Source organism: Bubalus kerabau, chromosome 9 (assembly GCF_029407905.1).
Source record: "Bubalus kerabau isolate K-KA32 ecotype Philippines breed swamp buffalo chromosome 9, PCC_UOA_SB_1v2, whole genome shotgun sequence".
NCBI classification, from domain to species: Eukaryota; Metazoa; Chordata; class Mammalia; order Artiodactyla; family Bovidae; genus Bubalus; species Bubalus kerabau.
The window spans coordinates 53,057,266-53,076,647 of NC_073632.1; the positions used below are offsets into that span (position 1 = coordinate 53,057,266).

The window sequence follows — 19,382 nt, forward strand, 5'->3', positions numbered from 1 at the left end:
AACTTTGTGGAGCAGAAAAAGAGGGCGTGGGAACACCCTGGTATTTTCCCCATGAACTTGCGGGTACGCCCAGGTTGCGCATTGGTTCCCGCACACACCGCTCTACACCGGCGTCTGCGTGGTGGAGGCGTGTAGCCACGGGCGCACCGAGCGTGGCTCCGCCCCGGGCGCGCGCGGCTCCAAACTACTGCTCCCAGAAGGCTGTGCGAGTCCGAGAGGGAAGCGGGGGCGGCGGCCGCAGGAAGGGCGAGAGCGCAGTCCTCGTCGGCGGGTGTCTCCTCAGTCGTCGGACCGACAGCCCCCGGACGGAGGACGCGGCCCGAGCTTTCCCCGCAGCCCCGGGAGTTAGTCCGGGCGAGCCGGCACCACCGCCCGCGGGACGGGCGCGGGGCGGGATGTAGGGCTCCGACCGCGGAGGCCGCGGGCGGGCTGGGGGAGCGCGGAGGGCGCGCCGAGGATGGAGAGAGCGATGGAGCAGCTCAATCGCCTGACGCGCTCGCTGCGCCGCGCGCGCACCGTGGAGCTGCCCGATGGTGAGCCGGCCGCGGGGCTGGGGCCGTCGGGGGCTGGGCTCGGGGAGCTGCGGGGGGTGGGGGAGACTAACTGCAAGCTGAACAAACGCCCACATTTACTTTCCTTGGCAGGGAGGGGCCGGTCTGGGACCCCTGGCTACCTCTCGGCCGCACTCCCGCCCCGGGCAGGTGGAGTTTGTGGGAGGGGCCCGGGCCGTGGGTGTCCCGCAGCTGGAAGAAGCAGGACTTGAAGGAAGTCTCTCCGGACTGTCGGTTAGGGGTTTCGGAGAAGGAGCAGAAATATCGCCCGGATGGCGGAGACCCGGATTCAGAAGACAGCATAGTTGTTGGCCTTATTCCATTTGCTGCCTGGAAATGCTGGGGCGGGGGGCGGGGGGCGGGGGGGAGGGTAGGATAGAGAGATCCCCCCCGCCCCAACCCAAGTAGTATCGTTTACTTTAAGCTGCTGAGGGTAATTAAGCGGTCTTTTCTTTTTCAACATGTAGAGCGCCATTTTTTACAATAAGCAGATAAATAAAAGGAGATCAAATGTCAAACGTGTACTTGAAGTGCTTGTTTGTTTACATGTATACACTTTAATATGCATATCCACTTCAGACAGTGTGGGGCTATGGTGCTTCTACAAAGGAGTAAGGCATGATCCTTGTAGTTTAGTAATTTTTAGTTAAGTGTGTAAGAGTTCCTTCAGGATAGGTAACACACAAGTAATAAAAGAGGTGAGAAAGCCATTTTGTTTGCAGCCTCATGAATGGTTTAGTGGTAGTGGGTGAGAGCCGTGCTGCCTCTTAGAGGCTTTTGATTGTGTACACGCAACTGAGAGAAAGGGTGCAGTTATGGCTGGTGATTTGTTTTTCTTTTTAATGCATTGTATTAGTTTATATCCGCCCCCGCCCCCGCCCGGAAACTTTCTTTGAATTGCTGCTGGAGCAGTTTTAAGTTAGGGAAGGAGACCTTGGCACAGAGTCATCAAAGAAATGTGGACTGGAAACCTAGGGATGATTTTCCTGAAAAGATTTTCCCTTGTTTCCACCTATGATTGAGAACAGCATAATTTGAGTTGACTGTTTCTGAAAAGTACGTTTGTACTTGGTACTTTGCTAGTATAAAGTAACAGACTGAAAATAATCCTGCTGTTAGGAACAAGACTTTTGCCTTCAGCTTACTCTTTCTCTGTTTTGTTTCCACGTTGAGTTCATTTTTTAAGTGCTTACTCATTTCTCACAGATTTTCTGGTGTATGCTGCTGCGTGTGTAGTTTCATTGACAGCAATTTGTATTGCTCAGCTTAAATCTCAATTATTATTATTATTTTTAACATAAATGTGACTTAGAATACTTGGATAATATTTCCTGATTTTAAAGGTAGTATGTTTTCATTGTAGAAAATCTTGAAAGAAAAAAAAAATCTATTATTTCTCACCCAGTAATAAACAATGCCTAGTATTTTCTTGAGTTCTTTCTATTATTATTTCTTTCTCTACCAAATTAAGATCATACTGCATATAGTCTTTTGTTCTGCTTTTGGAAAGCACAATGCTTTTTATATCTTTAAACATGCTTAATGATTTTTCAGGCTTTCATATGATATGTAACAAACATTGAATCTAATTTTTTATAATAGATTTTATGAGGAACGTCTTTGATTTTTAAATCTTAGTCTGCCTTTATAATTATTTCTTTAGGATTATTACATAGAAGAATATAGATCTAATTATATCAAGATTTTAAAGACTAAGTATCAGCCTCTCAAGTTACTCTCTGGAACAGAAAGTTCCACTGACAGTCTGAGAGTCCCTGGACACTAGAGTAATGAAAAATCAAACTTTTCTGCAAGTTGCTTACATTTTTCTTTGATTATAATGAGTTTCCTCATCTTGTTGTAATTTATCCCCAAATTCTGATGACTCTTTTTGAATTCTTTGAAATCAGCTCTTTCAAGTACGCTCGCGCATGCGTGTGTGTGTGTGTGTGTGTGTTACATTCCAGTTACAAAAATCCAGATTGTTTTGCTTACATTTTAAGGGCTGAACAGAATTTATGAGACTAAATTCTAGCTAAATTTAGGAAATAATCAAATATTTACCTTGCTTTGTTAGAATTCGGTTATTAATCATTTGATTGGAATAAATTATTAAGGTTGGCGTTTTTAATCAGACTTCACTCTAAAGTTAACTTTGTTACATAGGATTAAACTGCAGATATTTACTGAATTGGATACTGGGAGGACATATTTATGTTCCCTTGAGATGATGAAAACCTGAGTGTTCCCACTAAATAATGGAGTGCTGATTATTAGGACTAACAGGAATCTTGTAAGGGAAAACAATGATTTTAGGGATATAGATTCTCAGTGCACTTTAAAAAGTTGGCTTATATTGTTTGTTTAATGTGGGAAAAAAATCTTAAACTACTGCATTTACATTGAATGTAATTTGTTTAATAAAATAATAGAACTTGAGCCCATTGGAATATATGCTTGAATGATGATTAGGATAATTCAGTTCAGTTCAGTTCAGTTCAGTCGCTCAGTCGTGTCTGACTCTTTGCGACCCCACGAATTGCAGCACGCCAGGCCTCCCTGTCCTTCACCAACTCCTGGAGTTCACTCAAACCCATGTCCATTGAGTCAGTGATGCCATCCAGCCGTCTCATACTCTCCCCTTCTCCTCCTGCCCCCAATCCCTCCCAGCATCAGAGTCTTTTCCAGTGAGTCAACTCTTTGCATGAGGTGGCCAAAGTACTGGAGTTTCAGCTTTAGCATCATTCCTTCCAAAGAAATCCCAGGGCTGATCTCCTTCAGAATGGACTGGTTGGATCTCCTTGCAGTCCAAGGGACTCTCAAGAGTCTTCTCCAGCACCACAGTTCAAAAGCATCAATTTTTCAGCACTCAGCTTTCTTCACAGTCCAACTCTCACATCCATACATGACCACTGGAAAAACCATAGCCTTGACTAGCAGACCTTTGTTGGCAAAGTAATGTCTCTGCTTTTGAATATGCTATCTAGGTTGGTCATAACTTTCCTTCCAAGGAGTAAGCGTCGTCTAATATCATGGCTGCAGTCACCATCTACAGTGATTTTGGAGCCCCCAAAAATAAAGTCTGACACTATTTCCACTGTTTCCCCATCTATTTCCCATGAAGTGATGGGACCAGATGCCATGATCTTAGTTTTCTGAATGTTGAGCTTTAAGCCAATTTTTTCACTCTCCACTTTCACTTTCATCGAGAGGCTTTTTAGTTCCTCTTCACTTTCTGCCATAAGGGTGGTGTCATCTGCATATCCGAGGTAATTGATATTTCTCCCGGCAATCTTGATTCCAGCTTGTGCTTCTTCCAACCCAGCGTTTTTCATGATGTACCCTGCATATAAGTTAAATAAGCAGGGTGACAATATGCAGCCTTGACGTACTCCTTTTCCTATTTGGAACCAGTCTGTTGTTCCATGTCCAGTTCTAACTGTTGCTTCCTGACCTGCATATGGGTTTCTCGAGGCAGGTCAGGTGGTCTGGTATTCCCATCTCTTTCAGAATTTTCCACAGTTGATTGTGATCCACACAGTCAAAGGCTTTGGCATAGTCAATAAAGCAGAGATAGATGTTTTTCTGGAACTCTCTTGCTTTTTCCATGATCCAGCGGATGTTGGCAATTTGATCTCTGGTTCTTTCTCTCTTTTCTAAAACCAGCTTGAACATCTGGAAGTTCACGGTTCACGTATTGCAGAAGCCTGGCTTGGAGAATTTTGAGCATTACTTTACTAGTGTGTGAGATGAGTGCAATTACCAATTAAAAAAATCCTCCATTTTATGGTTTGAGGAGAAATTGAATAATACATAATGAATCTGAGCTTTCTGGTCTTTGAGGTTTTCCTTTAAACAGTTTTCTGAAACCATTAATAAAAATGGCCAGTGTATCTAATAAAGTGAGAGAAAGTTTAGTCTTACCACTCTTAAGTGAGAGAAAGTTTAATCTTATCACTCTGAACTTTCATTATATACCTAATTCTCAAGATTTCTTCATGAGTGTGGAGAAGGAAGCACCTGACAGCAAATTTTATTCAGTATTTTCTTAGTATTTGCTGGAGAGTCTCCTCCTAGCATCAGAGTTGTGGTTATATTTGTGTCTTCATACCTTTTAGTGTATGTAAGCTATATTTTTTTGACTTAAAAATAAGATCTATCTATAAATTTTATCTGAATAAACACTGTAAATAAACCCATGTGAACTTATGATGTTCACTTAAAATTGTGTACTATCTTGTTATATAAGTTTAAATTCACAAATAACGGTATTTCCTGTTTATGACTTTATCATGGAGTGGCTTAATTGAAATTGTCTTGAATTTTGGGGGCAAGTGTTTTATAAGAGAGAAAGAGTGTTGCCATGCTGAGGGAGGCTTAGTCCAGTGTTTTTTCAACTCCTGTTGGTGATTCCCTGATAGGTAATGAGAATGATTTAGTGATTGCAGATAACATTTTGAAAAAATCGAAATAGAAGAGAATAAAACAGACTGTGTTGTACATGTCGAGAATAAGTACTGTATTGTAGACCTTTTGGTTATTTACATGTAGTGTATACTGTGTGCACTGTAAAATTTTTATAATGGGGGCTTTGGAATCAGCCAGCTTTGAATTCCAGTTTAGCCACTTAACGTCACCGTCACATACTTATTGCTTAACTAGTGCTTCAATTTTCTAATTTGCAAAATGGGGATAATACTAGTACCTACTTCATAAGGTGCCCATGAGGATAAGAGATATGATGTATTTGTATGTGAAGTGTTTATAACAGTACCTTGAAGATAATGGTTTAAAACATGTTGGCTGTTAGTTATTAATAGGATTCCTTGGTTATTAACTTTATTTTTATAGTGAAAGAACTGTTGCATTTGCACACTGGACTTGTGAAGTTTCCTGGGACTAAATTCTTCTTCATGTCCATACTCAAAAATAGTTAAAATAATGAATAAAAATGTACAGAAATGGTTAGTTCTGTTCTATAAATACTTCAAGATATATTTCTAAATATTTTTTCAAGCATAATCACAATACCATTATTAGAGCCAACACAACAGTAATTTTTAATTCTCATCAGATACCTAGTTCATCATATTCAGTTTTCTCCTCTCAAAAATACCATCTTACAGTTGGTTTGTTTGAGTCAGCATCCAGTCATAGTCCACAGCTTAATTACATTTGGTTGACTCATCTCTTAGGAATCTTTTAGTAACTTTTCCTTCTCCTTTTTTTTTTTTAACTTTCCATTTTTAAGTAATTTTAGACTTAAAGAAAAGTTGCATAAATACTGCTCAGTTCTTGTATACCCTTCAGCCAGTTTCCCCTCATGTTTACATCTTATACAACCAAAGTACAAGTATCAAAACTAAGGAGTTAATATTGGTGTATTGCTATTAGCGTTTAAGACATTTATTAGAGACATTACAGATGTTTATTAGAATGTCAGGAGTTTTCCTGCTAATACTTTTTTTCTATTTTGGGATCCAATCCAGGGTACGACATTGCATTTAGTTGTCATGTTTCCTTAGCCTCCCTTGAACTGTGATAATTCTAATTTTTCCTCGTCTTTCATGGTCTTGAGACTTTTTTAAGAGGACTAATCACGTATTTTGTGGAATTCTCCTTAATTTGGATTTGTCTTATTTTTCCCATGAGTAAATTAAAGATTTTTGGCAAGAATACTGTGAAAGTGGTATGCTTTTCTCAGTGGAAACTCAAGCGCTGTGAAATATTGATATGTATTATTTCTGGTGATGTTACCCTTTTTGAGTTGATTAAGGTGATATCTGCTGTGTTCTCCACTGTAAATTCACTATTTTTCCTTTGTAGTTAGCATTTGGGGGAGATGTTTTGATATGCAAATACTCTTTTTCTCAAACTTTAACTCATTAATTTTAGCACCACTATTAACTTTTTAAGGACTAAATGGGATGTATTGCTGCTGCTGCTAAGTCGCTTCAGTCGTGTCCGACCCTGTGCGACCCCAGAGACGGAAGCCCACCAGGCTCCCCCGTCCCTGGGATTCTCCAGGCAAGAACACTGGAGTGGGTTGCTATTTCCTTCTCCAATGCATGGAAGGGAAAAGTGAAAGTGAAGTCGCTCAGTCGTGTCCGACTCTTAGCAACCCCATGGACTGCAGCCTACCAGGCTCCTCCGTCCTTGGGATTTTCCAAGCAGGAGTACTGGAGTGGGGTGCCATTGCCTTCTCCGATGGGATGTATTAGAGTATTCATTTTAAATAACTTATTAAAAAACATGAAGCTCTAAAATGCATTGAATTGAGGAATGACCACTAGTAATATATAAAAGTAAATGCAAACACTGGCTGAAATTTACATAAATATCACATGAGATCATAGGTATTACTGACTTTTAACTTCTTTTGAATCATTTCTGTGAATTCTATAAAAAATGAAAACGTAAATTAAGTAATAAATAAAAGTAAGACTTTAATGCTGTTTTATAAAAACTTCTAAAAATTTCTTTTGTTACAGTATTGACATGAAGCAACCGTTATGTATATTTAATGTTTTAAATTTAATTTAGCGTGTATATCTTTGATATTCATATATACTTAAAATTCCTCCAAAATACTAGTAGGTATGATGAAACATTCTACATTTTTGCAAATAGTATGTGTAATACTTCTGGTGTTTGGCACTGTTCATAATTATCTTCCACCCCTTCTCCTAGGGTTTTATTTAGAGTTAAGAAAACTTTAAAAAAGTCGTTAAGTTTCACCCTTTGGAAAAAACAGGAGATAAATTAATTCCTTTTTCTGTTTTTTTTTTAATACTTAGATAATGAAACTGCTGTTTATACATTAATGCCAATGGTTATGGCTGATCAACACAGGTGAGTGCATATTTCAGAAATTTATATTTTTTAAGAATATGAATTTACCTAGAGGTTGTGTATATAAACATGGACACAAAGTTTGGACATAATGACCTGGGGCAAGTTATTTAACTCTGTTATAATTTTCTGTCTGTGAAATAAGAAACAGGATTTTCCAAGTTCTTTATCAACTATAATAATCTATGGTTAGAGATTTTCTTTAATTTTTTAAAAAATTTACATATTTTTTGAAGTATAGTTGATTTACAGTGTTGTGAAGAGATTTTCTAAATGAATAGTCAGAAATTAAAATAACTTGCTTGATTACTTATAGTGAAAAAAATATGGTTTCTGTTAGAGGTTACTGACCTTTGTAGCAGAAAGTTAGGCCTGATGGACAACTTATTCTTTAATATTCTACTATTTGGAAGTTCTTTTCTTTAAATATTCTTTTTATTAATATAGCATTGACACTTTTCTCTTATAGGGCTTGTGCGAGATACAGTTGTCTGGCTGTGTGATGAGGTGTAACTTGTAACAGACAACTCTGCTATGGTTAGCCATTAGGTAGTTTGGTATTATGAGGAGAAAGAGACACTGTATTTTGAAACAAGTTTAAAATATAAATGATTTTTTTTTTTGCTTTGAAATTCCTGTCTGATATAATTAAAATATGTTTGTCTGATTTTTCTTATTTGGCCAAAATTAATACAGATAGGCTCAACTTTGTGCAAAGGGAGCAGCCAGCCCTACTGTCTTTGTTTCTCAAGAATCTAGTGGGAGCTGAAGCCAACTTAGGTGTCCTCAGACAGGTGACATAGTCAGAGCTGCAGATGAGGAACCCTTCAGCACCAGTTTATAGGTGAGGGCAGTTGAATTTTGGATGATGCTGCAGTGGCTGCTGTGCTCTGCGTAGAGAGTAGTGCCTTGTTTTTTGGCTGATGTGAGACATAACCTTTTGAGTAATTGGTAAGGGTAACACTAAAGAGCTATTAACTTGAGTTATTATGTTTTTAAACACTTTTTTAAAAAAATATTCTTTTTGCATAGGTCCGTTTCTGAACTACTATCAAATTCAAAGTTTGATGTCAATTATGCATTTGGACGTGTGAAAAGAAGCTTGCTTCACATTGCAGCAAAGTAAGACTAAATATTTTGGATTAAGCTCTGGTCTAAAGTGATGATCAGTAAGCTTTGAAGCAATGTGATTCCATAGTAGTTATGGAGACAGATGAGAACAGGTAGCTGAGTGGTTCTTTGTCTTATTGAGGCCATAGTGTGCCACCCTTGCATCATTTCTCTAGATGGTTTTTTAATTTTGGGATTGGACTCAAGTCATATCTTATGTTTTTGCTTGTCCTAGATCAGATTAGAGGAGGTTAGGTATGGGGTTTATCTTTCCTGGATATATTTAAGAGGGTACATTAATCAAAATTTTACTTTTATACCACCAATGTAAGATTTTATATGCTAATTGAATGTGAAGCTGTTGGCTTTATACTTTTTTCTTAGGTGTGAGAATGATTTTTATTCATAATGTTCCAGTGTGTAATTAATCAGTTTATTGATATCACCTTTTAAGATTTAGGTAGTGCTAACTCTCCCTAAATAAAATTGATTTTTCAATATAAATTTGGCTTCTGGAAGGCCAAAAGTTCAGAGTATTACATGTTTTCTTTTATGTGCTAAAGCCAAATTTTGTTTCATATGAATTTCTCAAATACTATAGAGATTTTGTAGTAGAATGTACCATCTTGAAAATAGAGGTTATTTACTCTTTGTGATAGGAGTTAAATTGTTGGTCAATATGGACCCCCTAAATAATGTGTTTAATAGAGTTTTTCATTTTTTAATTAAGCTTTGTCTCTGTGGCTGTATGTTAAATGCATCTGAACTGTTTTTAATGTTGTTTTAGTTGTGGATCAGTGGAATGCTTGGTTCTGCTTTTAAAGAAAGGAGCAAATCCTAACTATCAAGATATTTCGGGCTGTACACCTCTTCACTTGGCAGCTAGAAATGGGTAAATATTTTTTCTTGAGTAGCTTAAGTTGGATTATCAGTTATGACATAGGAAAGCACTCTGCCTTCATTTAGTAATTTTTCCCCCCCAATATTTGCCTTGGGAAGAGGGTCTTGGATTATTATGTTATCCTTTTAAATAACTATAATAATATAAATAATTTATTAAGTAGTTCACTAATATTTTTCTTCTTAAATATATGTTTGTCTGAGAGTTTACTTATAATGACATTTTTTGAAAAGCACAGTTTTCACCTCTTTGTTTCAGTGTCCTTTTTCCTGCTAGTCTTTTGCCACATCTAACTCCATGACTTATTTTCCAAATTTTTTGGTTAATTTTATTAATGCAATTAAAGACAGAGTAAATATATTTTATTTAGTTTATAATTATTTGTGAATGAGTGTACTAACTCATTGTGTGCTGTTTTAAACCGTATTGTACTTTTTATGGATTTCTCCTTTTTTGTTGAGAATTTCACAGTCACATCTGTATCTGCCTCTACAATATTTTTCACTTCTTAAAATTCTCTTGGACTGAGAAACCAGACCAAAATGGTTGGAATTATGTTTATAATTAAAATAAGTAGTTTTTGATTCAGGGCTTGAGGAACTTTAAGAAAACTTCTCTTTGAAAAATATTTCTACGTGTTTATTCTTTTGATTACTCTGGAAAGTATTTTTGTTGCCTGTTTTGAACTGAAATTCTGCATAGTTAAGGTGGCTGCCTAAGTGAGATAGATATGGGGCTAAAATTGTCAACTTCATCAATGTGAGACCAAATTTTTTCAGATAAGGGTTAAAGTGGAACCAGTAAAATAAGAATGATAGTGATATCTAGGTTGGACGTGGGAGAGGCATAGTCTTTGACCCTGTCAGGTTTAGATCCATTATCCCATGTATTGGTAGGTTAGCGACAAAGCTCTTTTTAGAAGTTACATATAAAAAATTGTCTCAACAACTGTAAATGGAAGGACAGGTTGGTGCACAGCAGGGATAAAACGCCTACTCCTGCTGTAGTAGGGGACTTTGTCATTTAGGAGACCATTGCTTCCCCCACTCCCGCAGGCTTTGTTGAAGTATAATTGGCAAGTAAAATTATAAATATAGTTATACTGTACATCATGATTTTATCTATACATTGTGAAGGGATTTCTCTCATCCATCACCTCAAATATTTATCTTTTTTTTTTTTTGGTGAGACATTCAATTTGGAGACCATTACATTTTAAAGATGAAAACATATGACATATTATTTCATAATTCATATGGCAAATCAGTCAAGAGAAAAGGAATAAGAAGAGTCCAGAACCCTTACATAGCATCTAACTTGGATGCATTTCATTCCTATAAAGATTACTTTTGATATTCAGTACATAACTATTTTGTTTTTTATTTACTAAATGGGTGCCTTATACAGCTTAGGGACAGCTTGTTCAACTTAAAGCTACTTGTTCCTGTAGCTTTTGATGGTTTCAGAAAATGTTTTTTGGTGTGATTTCTCTACAAGTTCAAATTTGTCTAGACTGAAGCAGCAGTCATAGGTGAATTCTGCCCCTTTGGCTGGTCCATCTGATTTGTGGGATTTTTTGTTTTGTTCCCTCGTCTGTTATTGTCAGAAAGGTAGACTATTTCTCTTGGCCAGCTTTAGAGTTTTTATCTTCAGCCATCAGTGCTGTGTATGTTAGTACTAAATTGCCTTCCTTTCTAGTGGAAGACCCCTTAGGTTGCCTCAGAGCACTTGGATGACTGGTCCCTCTGTCCTTTGGGTTACCATACACTTATAATTGTTGCAGTATCAAGCCAGGAAAGTTGTTGCTTCCTGTACAAAAGGATCCAGCATTGCTCATGATTATATGAGAATTTTAAAAGAGAAGACTTAAAAATTATTGTGTTATCTTTAGGTTGCATATTGGTCAGATTTGAAACATTTTTTCACTATTTTTTTTGAGCTAGACTGTGAGCTCATAAAGGGTAGAGCTCATGTATTAGTTAATATTTTAGCTCCATTCTAAGCAAAAGAGGTGAGCACTTAATGGGTCTTTTTGATTTACTCAAGGTTATGGAAAATAGCAGTGATGATTGTTAAGTAAGAAAAAGGATATAATTCTCTCATAGTGCCCTGTACCTTTTGCAGTTCATTTTTGGGAGGGGGAGCATTATGTTTTGCGGCTTCTCTTCAACAAACCTCTGCCCTAAACACTTCTTTGGAACCCTTTCCCTGGCACAGTCCTACCTAAGTGTTTATTTTGACAATAGGCCAATGGTCCACATCAGGCTTCTGAATAGGATTTTAGAAGTCCCACATTATGGGTGCCATCACACACACACAGAGGCATAATTTAAACAATGTAATATTAATTTTAATAGGATTTTGTAGTCTGTTTCCTCACAGTAATGAAGATTTATTTCCTAAGGTTTTCATAACTGTATTCGATGAAGAAACTTTGTAAATGTTTGAACTTTTAAGTTTACTCAGAGCTTTATTTTCTTCAATTTCTTTGATTAAAATGCTGATTTTAGTTGAATTTAACTTCATTTTAGAAAGAAAGAGTCATAGCAAGAAAAGTAATTTGTTTTCTTTTAAAAGGTTTATTCAGTTAATAACAATTATAACTATTATATATACAGAGGATGAGATGGTTGAATGACATCTCTGGCTCGATGGACATGAGTTTGATCAAGCTCCAGGAGTTGGTGATGGACAGGGAAGCCTGGCGTTGCTGCAGTCCATGGGGTTACAGATCGGACACGACTGATCGACTGAACCGATAGCTATTATTAGATTGAATAATTAGTAATTAGTTAGCTATGCTTAGTACTGAGTTGATTAAAGAAATGTGATAGGGTATGAAGAAATTTATTATCAGAGTAAATAGTTATTATATTACATGTATTATGTATATTCTCTGTATACCATATATTATATATGTGTAGCTTATTTGCAAAGGGTTCCTGGACCCAATTCCAGTGTGTGTATGTGTGTGTGTACGTTGGCGGGGCAGTTGTAGGCTTCGTCAAACCAACAAGCAAGTCTCAAATGACAGCAGTTTCCTAAAAGTCAGATCAATTCTGACACTATGATGTACCTTCAGTTAGAAGCAGATTCTGTTGGTCAAGGCTCAGTCCTATAGACCACCCTTCACTTCAGATGCCAGTTGCCAGGTCAGTTTCAAGTAGTTTTCTGACTGACTGGCTACAGATTGGAGGTTCTGCCATCCCCTTCCAACTCAGGATTCCTGTCAAGAGTCCCGGTTGTAACTAGTACTTTTGACTAACTGGCTAGAAATCAGTTTGCCGTGATCCCTTTCTTGGGCTTGATTAATTTGCTAGAAGGGCTCACTGAACTCAGGAAAATGTGTTTGTTTACTCACTAGAGTACCATTTTTTTTTTTTTATAAGAGAGTATTAAAGGATATGAGTCAGTAACCAGATGAAGAGATAGATACACTGGGTGAGGTCCTGAACAAAGAGATTTGGGCATGGTCGCAGGTAGAAGCATTTTGGTTCCCCTCCATGGAAGCTCTTCCTGAAAGGGACAAAAAATTGTCCTTTTGGGTCTATGTAGACATCATTACCGGAGAAGGCGATGGCACCCCACTCCAGTACTCTTGCCTGGAAAATCCCATGGATGGAGGAGCCTCATAGGCTGCAGTCCATGGGGTCGCTAAGAGTCGGGCACAACTGAGCGACTTCACTTTCACTTTTCACTTTCATGCATTGGAGAAGGAAATGGCAACCCACTCCAGTGTTCTTGCCTGGAGAATCCCAGGGACGGGGGAGCCTGGTGGGCTGCCGTCTATGGGGTCGCACAGAGTCAGACACAACTGAAGCGACTTAGCAGCAGCAGCAGCAGACATCATTACATAGTTATTATTGACTTAAATCATTGGCTGTTAGCAGCTGATTCAACCTCTGGTTGCTATCCCCTCCCTGGAAATAGGAGTGGGACTGAAAGTGCCCTCTAATATGTGGTTGATTCTCCTGGCAACTAGCCCCCACCGTTGGGTGGAACCCAAAAGTCACCTTCACCTCTTTTCAGGAAAAGAGGCCCATTGCTTTTAATTGTTCAGGGTTTAGAACTGTGAGCCAAGAAGTGTGGATTAAGACCAAATATATAAAAATACATTCTTACTGTAAATCACAGTATCTCAGTATTCACATTAATACGATATATACTATGTTGTATAACATTATACATAATATGCTATTATGTATACCCCATTTTATATTTTTTAATGTATGTATATAATCATTTACTTAACTAGATCATTAACTTTTTCGTGCCACAGATTAAATCATATTTTCTTAATTCATTACTGAGCATAGTTAAGCATATACATAAATTGTATATTTTATATATATATATACACACACATATACATATGTGTGTATACATATAGGTGTGTGTGTATCACTTTGTTTCCAAAGCATGAGTTTTCATTTAATTATTAATGAAGGAGAAATTGAGATAAACACTGAAGAGTGAGGAAGAATGGATCAGGCTAGGAGCAAGCATTGTGAGCAAAATGACATGGGTAGGCAGTTCAAAAGACAGCAACATGCTTTTGTAGATATGTCTCCAAGTAAGATATACAGATGTCCAGATCAAGAAAAGATGCTTAATATCCCTAATCAGGGAAATGCCAGTTAAAACTACCATGAGATACCAACTAAGATTCATTAGTATGGCTATCAAAAAAAACATGACAAGTGTTGATGAGGGTGTGGAGAAATTGGACCCCTTGTGCTCTGTTGGTGGGAAAGGGAAATGGTACAGATGCTCTGGAAACTAGTTCATTGCTTCCTCAAAAATAAAAATAGAATTATATTATGATCCAGCAGTTCCACTTCTGGGTATATACCCCCCACAATTTCATGCAGAGTCTTGCAGAAATATTTGTATACTTGAATTCATAGCAGTATTATTCACAATAGCTAAAATAAAGGAATCTAAGCATCCATTTGCACATGAATGGATAAACTAAATGTGGTATATACATACAGTGGAATATTATTCAGCCTATGTGAGTGCTAAGTTGCTTCAGCTGAGTTCAACTCTGAGCGACCCTGTGGATTGTAGCCTACCAGGCCCCTCTATCCATCAGATTCTCCAGGCAAGAATACTGGAGTGGGTTGCCATGCCCTTCTCCAGGGGATCTTCCCAACCCAAGGATTGAACCCTCGTTTCTTTTTTTTTTTTTTTGAACCCTCGTTTCTTACGTCTCCTGCATTGGCAGGCAGGTTCTTTATTGCTAGCACCACCTGGGAAGCCCCTTAAAAGGTAGGAAATTCTGTATCCATGTTGTATGCTGCAACATGGATGAGCCTTGAGGAGATTATACTAAGTGAAATAAGCCAGTCACAAAAAGACAAACTGTATGATTCTACTTCTGTGAGACATTTCAGTTCAGTTCAGTTCAGTCGCTCAGTCATGTCCGACTCTTTGCGACCCCATGAATTGCAGCACGTCAGGCCTCCCTGTCCATCACAAACTCCTGGAGTTTACTCAGACTCACATCCATCGAGACAGTGATGGTATCCAGCCATCTCATCCTCTGTCGTCCCCTTCTCCTCCTGCCCCCAATCCCTCCCACCATCAGAGTCTTTTCCAATGAGTCAACTCTTCGCATAAGGTGGCCAAAGTACTGGAGTTTCAGCTTCAGCATCTTTCCCTCCAAAGAAATCCCAGGGCTGATCTCCTTCAGAATGGACTGGTTGGATCTCCTTGCAGTCCAAGGGACTCTCAAGAGTCTTCTCCAACACCACAGTTCAAAAGCATCAATTCTTCGGCACTCAGTCTTCTTCACAGTCCAACTCTCACATCCATACATGACCACAGGAAAAACCATAGCCTTGACTAGACGGACCTTTGTTGGCAAAGTAATGTCTCTGCTTTTGAATATGCTATCTAGGTTGGACTGTGAAGAAGGCTGAGCGCCAAAGAATTGATGGTTTTGAACTGTGGTGTTGGAGAAGACTCTAGAGAGTCCCTTGGACTGCAAGGAGATCCAACCAGTCCATTCTGAAGATCAGCCCTGGGATTTCTTTGGAAGGAATGATGCTAAAGCTGAAACTCCAGTACTTTGGCCACCTCATGCTAAGGACTGACTCATTGGAAAAGACTGTGATGCTGGGAGGGATTAGGGGCAGGAGGAGAAGGGGATGACAGGATGAGATGGCTGGATGGCATCACTGACTCGATGGACGTGAGTCTGAGTGAACTTCGGGAGTTGGTGATGGACAGGGAGGCCTGGCGTGCTGCAATTAATGGGGTCGCAAAGAGTCGGACAGGACTGAAAGACTGATCTGATCTGATCTGATCTAGGTTGGTCATAACTTTCCTTCCAAGGAGTAAGCGTCTTTTAATTTCATGGCTGCAGTCACCATCTGCAGTGATTTTGGAGCCCCAAAAATAAAGTCTGACACTGTTTCCACTGTTTCCCCATCTATTTCCCATGAAGTGATGGGACCGGATGCCATGATCTTAGTTTTCTGAATGTTGAGCTTTAAGCCAACTTTTTCACTCCCCACTTTCACTTTCATCAAGAGGCTTTTTAGTTCCTCTTCACTTTCTGCCATAAGGGTGGTGTCATCTGCATATCTGAGGTTATTGATTTAGATAAGGGCAAATTGTAGAGATAAAATGTAGAATAGTGGTTGGCCAGGGACTAGCAGGAGAGGGAATGGGGAGTTCTGTTTAATGGATGCAGAGTTTCAGAAAGCTGAAAAGTGTTCTTGAGATGGATGGTGATGGTGGTTGCACAACAATATGAATATACTTAATATTGGTGGTCAAGTGATCAAATGTTAGTCGCTCAGTCGTATCTGACTCTTTGCGACCCCATGGACCGTAGCCTGCCAGGCTTCTCTGTCCATGGAATTCTCCAGGCAAGAATACTGGAGTGGGTGGTCATTCCTTTCTCCAGGGGATCTTCCTGACCCAGGGATTGAACCCAGGCCTCCTGCATTGCAGGCAGATTCTTTACTGTCTGAGCCACCAGGGAACCCTGAGATTACTGCACTGTACACTTAAAAACGGTTAAGATGATAAATTTATGTTATGTGTATTTTACTACAGTAAAAAAGCTGAAAAAAAATTAAGTGGGTAAGGGTATGAATAGATGGCCATTTTATTAATTTATTTTTTACAACTCATCTTAGTATTTTAAATACTATACAATCAAGAATATAGGATACAGCGTTCATTGAGATGTCATTTTACTCTATCCATTCCTCTTCCATTAGACTTATGAATGTCTTATATTTTTAATGAAGATTACTATTTCACATATTCTGTCAACACTAGAAATTTCATAGCATTTTCAGTGATGAATTTGTCCCAATGGCATTAAAACCTCATTGTGCCTTTTTAAAATCCTATTATCTTTGAGTCATAGAAACAATTCTGTTTCATATGCTACGTTTATTTATTGAAGTATTTATTTAAATATTGCAGATACAGGTTATTTGCTATCAGTCAATATTGAGTGTAGTTAATATTTCAGTAAAATAATTTTCATTTGTTTATTTTCCTAGTAACAGTTGTCTTTACTGTCTCTTTTTCTTTTCAGGCAAAAGAAATGCATGAGTAAATTATTAGAATACAGTGCTGATGTCAACATTTGTAATAATGAAGGTCTTACTGCAGTAAGTGCTGAGTTTTTGTCTGAGATTTTAGAAATACTTTTAAAAAATAATATCAAAAGTAATAGTAATGCAAAGTGTAGTACAAATATTTCTGCAGTTATTTCTTTGTAGTAATTGGGAAGATACAGAATGATTTCAGGTACACTTCTCAGCTAATGTATACATATTGATGTTAAGGGTGAAATATTTAGACTTGATTTGTTCTGAACTCAGCAGAATTATAAAAGTGAGGCAATAAAAATGATGTGATGTTTGTTTTGTTATGATGCCTATACTGTCTCCCGACTACTGTCAGAATTCATTGCCTCTAAGAGTCCTATGAGAAAAAAGCAGAAGAGTATCAGTAAGAAAAACTGAAGGCAGTGGATGAGTTTCTTCATCCAGGTGGCAGAGTCAGAGTGAGACATGTATCTTCTGTATCCATCTCAGGAAATGGGAGTGCTAATGGGTACAGGGCTTCTTTGGGGGAAATGAAAATGTTCTAAAATTGACTATAGTGATGATTGCACAACTCTGAATATACTAAAACCCAGTAAGCCGTATGCTTTAAATAGATGAATTGTAAGACTGTGAATTGTATGGCATTTTATGTCAAATAAATATACATCTACTTTATGACACTCTTAGCCTGAAAAAAAATAAACATTCTCTTTTTTTTTTTCTTTTGAACTTTTTATTTTGTATTGGGGTGTAGCCAATTAACAGGGCTTCCCAGGTGGCACAGTGGTAAAGAATCCACCTGCCAGTGCAAGTGATGCAAGAGATGCGGGTTTAGTCCCTGGGTCAGGAAGCTCCCCTAGAGTAGGAAATGGTAACCCACTCCAGTATGCCTGAAAGATTCTATGGACAGAGGAGCCTGGTAGACTACAGTCCATGGGGCTGCAAAAAGTTGAACATGACTGAGCAACTGAGCATACATACACACATAGATGGTTAACAAAGCTGTGATAGTTTCAGGTGAACAGCAGAGGGACTCAGCTATATATATATACATGCACCCTTTCTTCCCTAAACCTCCCTCCCACTCATGCTGCCACATAACATTGATCAGAGTTCCAAGTGCTATATGGTAAGCCCTTGTTGGTTATCCATTTAAATATAGCATGTATATATGACCATCTCAGACTCCCTAAGTGTCCCTTCCCCTGGCAACCATAAGTTCATTTTGTAAGTCTGAGTCTCGTTCTGTTTTGTAAATAAGTTCATTTGTATCATTTCTTTCTTAAGTTTCATATATAAGGGATGTCATATGACATTTCTTTATCTGACTTACTTCACTCAGTATGACAGTCTCTAGGCCCATCCATGTTGCTATAAGTGGCATTATTTCATTCATTTTAATGGCTGAGTAATATTCCATTATATATATTTACCACATCTTCTTTATCCATTCCTCTGTCAGTGGACATTTAGGTTGCTTCCTCTCTTAGCTGTTGTAAACAGCGCTGCAGTGAACATTGGGGTGCATGTATCCTTTCAAATCATGCTTTTCTCTGGATATATGCCCAGGAGTGGGATTGCAGGGTCATATGGTAGCTCTATTTTTAGTTTTTAAAGGAACCTCCATACTCTTCTCCATAGTGGCTGTACCAATTTATATTCCCTCTAACAGTGTAGGTGGGTTCCTTTCTCTCCATACCCTCTCCAGCATTTATTGTTTGTGATTTTTTTGATGATAGTTGTAGTTTTGATTTGCAATTCTCTAATAATTAGCGGTGTTGAACATCTTTTCATGTGATTATTGGCCATCTGTATGTCTTTGTTGGAGAAATGTCTATTTAGGTCTTCTGTGTATTTTTTGAGTGGGTTGTTTTGATGCTGTTAAATGTCATAAGCTGTTTGTAAATTTTGGAGACTAATCCCTTATCAGTCACAAATATTTGCAAATATTTTCTCCCAATTTGTTGGCTGTCTTTTCATTTGTATTTTTTGTTTCCTTTGCTGTGCAAAAGCTTTTGAGTTTAAGTAGGCACCATTTATTTATTTTTTATTTCCATTATTCTGGGAGGTAGATCAAAAAGATGTTGCTGTGATTTATATCAGAGAGTGTTCTGCCTTTGTTTTCCTCTAGGAGTTTTATAGTGTCTGGTTTCACATCTAGGTCTTTAGTAACATTCTTTTGACCTTCCTCCTCAGCTTCCAAATTTCTCACTCCACAGTCAACTTTTCTCAATTATTTTAATAGATTTAAAAATTTTGTTTCCCTAATTCTAAATAACAGGCTAGTATAACTGCTTTTTAACTTTTCAATTTTAGGCATCACCTATTGACTTGCTGGAATATAAAGTTAAGTGTTTCTTTTTTAGCCTCACCTCCTCTTATCCCATCATG

General features: G+C 38.2%; 1 protein-coding gene across 3 annotated transcripts in view; it reads left to right on the plus strand.

Annotated features, from left to right (window-relative positions):
• The first annotated feature begins 207 nt into the window (after positions 1-207).
• Positions 208-19,382, plus strand: part of HACE1 (HECT domain and ankyrin repeat containing E3 ubiquitin protein ligase 1) — a 125,384-nt gene continuing 106,209 nt past the window's right edge. For all 3 annotated transcript variants that reach the window (XM_055535347.1, XM_055535349.1, XM_055535348.1), the window contains exons 1-5: positions 208-533; positions 7,349-7,403; positions 8,436-8,525; positions 9,301-9,405; positions 16,976-17,051. In XM_055535347.1, the coding sequence (XP_055391322.1) occupies positions 458-533; positions 7,349-7,403; positions 8,436-8,525; positions 9,301-9,405; positions 16,976-17,051 (402 nt within the window). In that variant the 5' untranslated portion in view covers positions 208-457. The remainder of the gene's footprint in view (positions 534-7,348; positions 7,404-8,435; positions 8,526-9,300; positions 9,406-16,975; positions 17,052-19,382) is intronic.